Source organism: Rhinopithecus bieti, unplaced genomic scaffold (assembly GCF_001698545.2).
Source record: "Rhinopithecus bieti isolate Rb0 unplaced genomic scaffold, ASM169854v2 scaffold_81614, whole genome shotgun sequence".
Taxonomy (NCBI): domain Eukaryota; kingdom Metazoa; phylum Chordata; class Mammalia; order Primates; family Cercopithecidae; genus Rhinopithecus; species Rhinopithecus bieti.
In genome coordinates this window covers 47,314-55,203 of record NW_016829966.1, presented here as the reverse complement: position 1 = coordinate 55,203, position 7,890 = coordinate 47,314, and the positions used below count along the sequence as shown (strand labels likewise).

Sequence of the window (7,890 nt, the reverse complement as noted above, 5' to 3'; positions counted from 1 at the left end):
TTGAGTTAGAGAAGGAGACAGAAGGAGATGTGATGATGTGATGATGGAAGCAGAAGGTTACTGTCAGAGAGCGATGTGAAGATGCTACATTGTCAGCTTTGAAGATGGAGGAAAGGACCACGAGTCAAGGAATACAGGGAGTGCCCAGTGAAACACATATCATATTTCTGACCTGTAGGACTATAAGATAATAAATTTGTGTTGTTTTGATCAAGTAACTCTGTTGCTAGAGCAGCAATAGGAAATGAATACAGGCATCTTTGAAATATTCCACCATTGATGCCCATCTTGTCTATACTCAAACCAAGTCCTTCTCAACTCTTCCACCATCCCTATCTCTCTGACCTCACCTCAAACCCCAGCCATTGTTAGCAATTCCACCATCAAAGTCTCTTATCTGTGCTCTCCAACCTGAGCTTCTATTAATTCTTCCAATCTAAATCAACCCTTGATTTTACCTTGAACTGGGGAATCTGTTATCCATTCCACTATTAATGGGTTTGGATCTAGAGACAGAATTCAGGGCTTTGAGGGTGAAAAATTAATAATCCCGGGTCTGTGTATTAAGCTTGAGGGTCTGTTCACTTTTCCATTACCAGGGCAATTTACATGTGAATCTTTTTGCATGTCTGTTAACTCCTTCCCCATTACTGTGCCTCAGGTCTTGCTCAACTGCAACCTCCGCCTCCCAGGTTCTAGTGATTCTCATGGCTCTGCCACCCAAGCAGCTGGGATTACAGGCACATGCCACCACGTCTGGGTAATTTTCGTATTTTTAGTAGAGACAGGGTTTCGTCATGTTGGCCATGCTGGTATCGAAGTCCTGGCTTCAAGTGATCTGTCCACCTCGACCTCCCAAAGTGCTCGGATTACAGGAGTGAGCCACTACACTCTGTATCCCTCAGATCTTTATACTGACTGCGGACTTCAGTTAAGTCCTCTCCATCTATGATCTTTTGGTATATACAGAAAATCAAAGCTGTACTAACTTTTTAGCTACTTGTGCCCCTTCTCCTGTATCCGCCAACCCCAGTCCTCAGTTAACATTTATTTTTATAGAGATGGAGTCTCACTGTGTTGCCCAGGCTGGTATTGATCTCCTGGGCTCACATGATCCTCAGGCCTCAGCCTGCCAAAGTGCTGGGATTACAGTTGTGAGCCACTGTGCCCGGCCCTCAGTTAACATTTTTATCATGAATGCCATTTGGTTTGACTTTGAAGTCAGACCTTGATTAATTCTTCCACCATCATTACCCCTTTGGTATAGGCTGTGAATTCTGGGCCTCTGTTAACCACATCACCTTTAATGGGTCTCTGGTCTGTGGCTCAGACTTGAGTCTAAGTTAACCTTCCATTCAAGGCCTCTCTGAAATAACTTCGGAATTGGGTTACTATTCCACCACCAGTGCCCCTCTGATGTGATCTTTAGGCAGGGTATTTGTTCATGTTTTCTCCATCCATACACCCTGATAGAGATATTGAATCTTAGGACTTTCTTAACTATTGCAACCATCAGAGTTCCTGTTTTGTATAGAACATGAACCTTTGTTAACTCTGCAATCCTGTTCCAGGCTGACTTCCAATCCAGCCATTTGTTAAACTCTTCTAAAATCAATGTCCCTTAGGTTTTGCCTCGAACGTCTGACTCTATGAACTCTTTTAGTTTTGATATGGGTTGCAAAAGGCCATATAAGCCTACTTGAACTAAGGTGGGCAGAAGTCCAGGCTGTAAATGACAGGTGAAGGCAGGCCCTTCCGTGTTCAGAGCCAATGGAGGACCGGTGGGCAGTGAGTGACAGACGGGGACGGGTCCTGAAGCCTAGGAGAAGCAATAGGAAGGCGGGAGGGCGCCGAGGCCAGGTGGGGAGAGGTGGGCGAGTATGTGTGAGCCCCCTGAATGACTGTATGATGTCAAAGGTCTCTTCCCTTTCTCCAGACGTTTTAGGAATCCGCTTCTGCAGAGGAATCTCCCGGAGGGTGCTCTGTCCGGCCTTCCCACTTTCCCCGCTTCCCACCCTGCCATATCGCCACGCCTATACTCAGGCCGTGCCTCTTCTGGTGGCCGGGAACGCCCACTCACCCGCCCGGGACAGTCGCGGCCCTTCCAAACCTCACACTGCTTTCGTAGGATCAATTTCGAATACCCAAACTCGGAGATATCACGAGGACTCCTCCGGGCCCCCAAACGCACCTCTCCTCTGGCTGGAATGGGAGCCTCCAGAAGCAGTGCGAGACCACGGCCAGCGACAGAGGTCCTGGCGCTGGCGGAATGACGCCATTTTTATTACTGGTAGAGCTCGGTTTCGCGGCTGTTTCGGAGCCAGCGAAAGATAAGCTCCCGCGTCACCCTGACATCTCCCCGGGAGGACTGGAAGGGGAAATGGCCTTTCGGGGGATGTTGAACGCATTTGGGCAGGCGGGAAGCCAAGCCCGGCTTGAGAGCAGAGCCGGGGTGAGGGGCCTGGCTGAGCGCTGCGGGTCTATGTGATCAGTGACGGATGGGGACAAGTGGAGGCCCTAAGGAGGGGGTTGAGTGACGTGGAGAACAGTGATAGGGGAGTCTGTGGGACCAGGGGTAACAGTATGTGGGTTACGCGAATGGGAGTTTGTGGGGTGATGGGGGATCTGTGCGGTGTTTGATAATGTCTGTAAGGGTGAGTGATGGGGCTTCTATGGGATAGGTGAAGGGAGTCTGGGGTGAGTGATGGTTGGTCTGTAGGATGAGGGATGCTGGTCCATGGGGTGAATGGATAGGGGGATCTGGGGTGAGGGATGAGGGTCTATGGGGACAAGAATGGAAGTGTGTGGGGTCAGTGTTGACGTTTTGTGGGGTCCATGATGGGTGACTCTTTCAGATCAATAATATGTCCATGAATAAACAAAAATCTCTGCCCTTGTGGTGTCCACATTCCCATGGAGGAGTCCGACTCGGTGGTTTGATTCGTATTTCCCTCATGGGACCAATAAGTTTGAGCACATTTTCTTATAAGGATTGATCACTTGGAGATCCTCTTTTGTGAGGGGCCTGTCTTTTGTTCATTTTTCTGTTAGACTCTCTGCCTTTTTCTTAATGATTTGTAGGAATTTTTTCTTTTCTTTTTTTTTTTTTTTTTTTTTTTTTTTTTTTTTTTTTTTTTTGTATCTTTTTTGAGACGAAGTCTCGCTCTGTCACCTCAGGCTGGAGTGCATGGAGCAATCATGGTTCCCTGCAACCTCTGCCTCCAGGGTTCTAGCAATTATCCTACCTCAGCCTCCGGAGTAGCTGGAATTACAGGTGCCCGCCACCACGCCTGGCTAATATTTTTTGTATTTGTAGTAGAGACGGGGTTTCACCATGTTGGCCAAGCTGGTCCCGAACTCTTGACCTCAGGTGATACACCCATCTCGGCCTCCCAAAGTGCTGGGATTACAGGCGTGAGCTACCATGCCCAGCCAGGAATTGTTTTTATATATTCTGATACCACTCCTTTAGTAGTGGTATGTGTTTTGCAAATCTTCCAATTTTGGCTTCTCTTTTCATTTTATGGCTTTAAATATGAAGATTTTAAGCTAATTTCGAACTGTAAAGCACATTCTCAGTTAAAAAACAGACAATGTCCTGTGCAATTTAGGAGGATAACTAATTTTTTAGGGCATCCAGAAGTAAATGGTGTTGAATCTCTGAAAATCTTAGTGCCGGGACAGCTTGGGAGGAGTTCTTTACTTTTTGTTCTTCTATCACCTCGTTCTAAATCACTGGCAATGTGATCTTAGACAACTCATGAAACCTCTCCAGGCCTCAGTTTCCCCACTGCGAAATGAGGATAATAGCAGGGCCTACCCTGTGAGGCTTGGGATGAGAAGTGAGTTATTACCTGAATGTTACCTATTCACCGTAGTTTTGCAGCACTGATTTTGTATATATTTCATGGATCTTCCTTGAACTCAAAGTTACTGCTGCTCACGTAATACCAAAATCTGATGAAGGAAATTAAATACCAAGGAATAAGGTTTTGTCAGCTAGGGTTGCTTTGGAGGGTCACAAACCATTGTAATATCTAATAATTTTTCTTTCTTTTTTTTGACCACCAAGAACTAATTTTGCCCCTTGGGGCAGTATCACCCCAATGAGAATGTGTGATCTACATGGTTGTTTTCTTTTCTTTTCCTTTTTTTTTTTTTCTTTGACAGAGTCTCGCTCTGTTGCCCAGGCTGGAGTGCAGTGGTGTGATCTCAGCACACTGCAACCTCTGCCTCTCGGGTTCAAGTGACTCTCTTGCCTCAGCCTGCCAAGTAGCCGGGACTACAGGTGTGCACCACCATGCCCGGCTAATTTTGTTTATTTTTTGTAGAAATGAGGTCTCACTATGTTGCTCAGGCTGAGCTCAAACTTCTGGACTCAAGCAGTCCTCCTGCCTTGGCCTCCCAAAGTACTGGGATGACAGGTGTGAGCCACCACCCCGGCCTGTTATTCTGTTATTAAACAATTAGGAACACATTCTTGTGTTCTGCCTCTTCTTCATTTTACAGTGATGTTTCCATGCCATTAACTTAATTTCCATAGTACTACTTAGTTTATTTCTATAGTAATACTTAAATATAAACCTTTCTTATGGAAATTTTCAAGGATCCACAAAATAGAGGGAATTGTATAATGGACCCCATTATGCCCACCACCCAGTCTCATCAGTCATCAACTCATGGCCAATCTTGTTTTATCTAGACCAGGGGCTAGAAAACTGGGCAGTGGGCCAAATCTGACATGCTGCTTTTAAAAAAAATACAGCCAGGAATTAAGAATGGTTTTTTCACACTTTTTATCCTTGGAAAAAAATCAAATGGAGAATATTTTGTGACCCATGAAAATGATATAAAATTCAAATATCTGTGCCCAAAAATGATGTGTATTTGGAACACAGTCAGTGAGCACGTTTAGTTTATGTATTGTCTAGGGCTATTTTCAACCTGCAATGGCAGGGCTGAGTAGTTACAGCAGAGACCACAGACCCCACAAAATCGAAAACATTTACCATATGACCCTTTTACAGAAAAAGTTCGCCAAGTCCTCATCTAGGCCACCCTCTCACTTCTTCCTCCCATAATGCCCTTCCTTCCTTCTTTCTTCCTCGTTCCCTCCCTCCCTGCCTTCCTGCCTTCCCTCCTGCCTTCCTTCCTTTCTTTCTTGCCTTTCTTTCCTCTTTCCTCACTCACTCATAGTCCAGGCTGAAGTGCAGTGGCTCAATCTCAGCTCACTGCAAACTCCACCTCCTGGGTTCAAGTGATTCTCATGTCTCAGTCTCCCTAGTAGCTGAGATTACAGGCACCCACCACTATGCCTGGCTAATTTTTAGTAGAGGCGAATTTTGCCATGTTGGCCAGTTTGGTCTCGAACTCCTGGGCTCAAGCCATCTGCCCGCTTCAGCCTCCCAAAGTGCTGGGATTAAAGGTGTGTGCCACCAGCCAGCGTAATGTTTTGTAGAGATGGGTCTCCCTATGTTACCCAAGCTGGTCTCGAACTCCTGGCCTCAAGCAATTTGCCCTCCTCCACCTCTCAACATGCTGGGATTACAAGCATGCACCACCATGCCTGGCTGATTTTTGTATTTTTTAGTAGAGACGGGTTTTCGCCATGTTACCCAGGCTGGTCTCCAATTCTTGAGCTCAGGCAATCCACCCGCCTTGGCCTCCCAAAGTGCTGGCCCACCACACCCAGCCTATATATAATTCAATGACTTTTTACATGTGTAGTCTTTATTATTTTGAAACAAATCCCAGACCTATCTTTTCATCCATACACGCTTCATTATGTAAAAGATAAGGCCTTAAAGGTCGATGCTGTTACCTTAAGGTAAAATAATTAACAATAATATCTTCAGATAATCAATGGTTAAATTCCTTAATATTATCAAATATCTAGTCAGGGTTCAAACTTTCACGATTATCTCAAAAATTTCTTTTGTCTATTCAAGACCCAGACAAGACCATATTTTACATTTGCTGGCAGTGTTTCCTGAGCCTCTTTTAATCATCTAGAGTTTTGCTTTTAAGGGCTGCCTGCCTTTCAAGCCTTTGGAGGTTCTATAATTTTTTTTCCCAGTCTTTAGTGCTGCGCATTTATATTATTTTCAGTAATATGGTGTTAAAGACAAAACTGTGTTGAAGGTTTCTGTGGTTAAATATCTGCATGTATCCATGATTATTACTTTAGGACAAAGTTCCAGATATGGAATTACTGAGTCAGACGAGAAACACAAGTCATCAGTGAATTAACAAGCAACACATTGTCACATCCAGCTATTGAAGAGTGGTTAATTCAGCTTGATCTCCTAGACTCTTCTGCACCCCACCCTGTCCCCAATTGCTTTCCAAAGAGAAACAGAAAATGATTGAGTCCCAGGTAAGTTATTTGTTTGCCACTTGGTTTTCCCACAACAAAATGGGAAAGGGCAATTCGTTGAAAATAAGGATTAGAGAAATTTAGAAAGAATAGATGATCAACAGGCAAAATTGCTGTGAAGATACACAGATCATCTGGCCTTCATAGAAACTTAACTAAACATTTTGACTATGACCCTCCTGGCAGCTCCAGTGAAAAGGGTAACATAGCATGATCAATTATGTGATTTGCATTCTCCACAAAAAGAAATCAGTCCAGCTCCTTAGCAAGTCAAGATTTCTGGGACTTTAACCTAAGGAATTTTGTTACTGAGTTTTCCTGAAGGCCATTGGTTTTCAGTTCAGGGTGGTATTGTCAGTAGTTGTTCTAAAGAGAATGTTTTTAGTTAAAGTTCTCGGGCAGGGGCTTGGAGAGTGGGATAGTTTCCTTGTTTTCCATGGCTCCTTTGCTGTCATCTCAGAGTTTGTGGGGTCTCAACCCAACTCAAGACCAGTTCCTTCTCTGCTCTTCCAATTTTAGTCTGTCTTTTTTCCCCCTCCCTGAAAAGGTAATCTATACGTGGGGCAAAGAATATAAACAATATAGTTTAAAAAAAAAAGAAGTGAAATATCTCCAATCTCGCTTCTTCCTCCTTCCCTGACATAACTAGGATTATCTGGTTTGAGGAGTATCTCTTTTCTTTATGCATTTATAACTCCATCTATGTGTGTAGATGGATGTGTAAATGTGTGAAAATGATCTCATTGTCACGTATTTTTTCTTTACCACACACAAAAAAATACACACACTGTTTCTGTTCTATTCTGCTACTTTCTTTTCTTGCCTAATATAAAATATACTCAATAAATGTAGTTTTAATACCTTTTATTGTGGAAAATTTTAATTTTGAACGTATACGAAAGTAGAGATTTTAGTGAACGCTTTTGTAATTATCCATCTGCAAATATTATCAACTGATAGCCAAGCTTGTTTTATCTATCTTTTATCCCCACCTACTCCTATTATCATCATCATGATCTAGCCAATCCTTTGTTAATATTTTGTTTAGGGTTTATACTACTATGTTCATAAGATGTAAGGGCCTGTAATTTTACTTTCTGGTATTGTTTCTTCCACATTTTGGCATCATGTTACATTGGCCTCATGTTGGAAAGTATTCTCTTTATATTCTCTGGGAAAATTGGGGTAATATTGGTATTAGTTCCTCCTTAATTTTTTTTTTTTTTTTTTTTTTTTTTTTTTTTTTTTTTTTTTTTTTTTTTTTTTTTTTTTTTTTTTTTTTTTTTGAGATGGAATTTCACTCTTGTTGCCCAGGCTGGAGTGCAGTGGCGCGATCTTGGCTCATTGCAACCTCTGCCTCCCAGGTTCAAGCGATTCTCCTGCCTCAGTCTCCCAAGTACCTGAGATTACAGGTGCCCACCACCACGCCTAGCTAACTTTTGTATTTTTAGTAGAGACGGGGTTTTGCCATGTTGGCCAGGCTGGTCTTGATCCGCCCACCTTGGCCTCCCAAA

At 43.5% G+C, this 7,890-nt stretch overlaps 1 protein-coding gene across 3 annotated transcripts in view; it reads left to right on the top strand.

Moving 5' to 3' along the window:
* Nucleotides 1-2,055: 2,055 nt before the first annotated feature.
* The window catches only part of ZNF630 (zinc finger protein 630), a 12,827-nt gene continuing 6,992 nt past the window's right edge, over nt 2,056-7,890 (top strand). The window contains exons 1-2 of one of the 3 annotated variants that reach the window (XM_017865173.1): nt 2,056-2,452; nt 6,188-6,376. In XM_017865173.1, the coding sequence (XP_017720662.1) occupies nt 6,362-6,376 (15 nt within the window). In that variant the 5' untranslated portion in view covers nt 2,056-2,452; nt 6,188-6,361. Of the gene's footprint in view, nt 2,655-6,187; nt 6,377-7,890 lie in introns of all 3 variants that reach the window. The other 2 variants (XM_017865175.1, XM_017865174.1) reach the window with 2 other exon arrangements.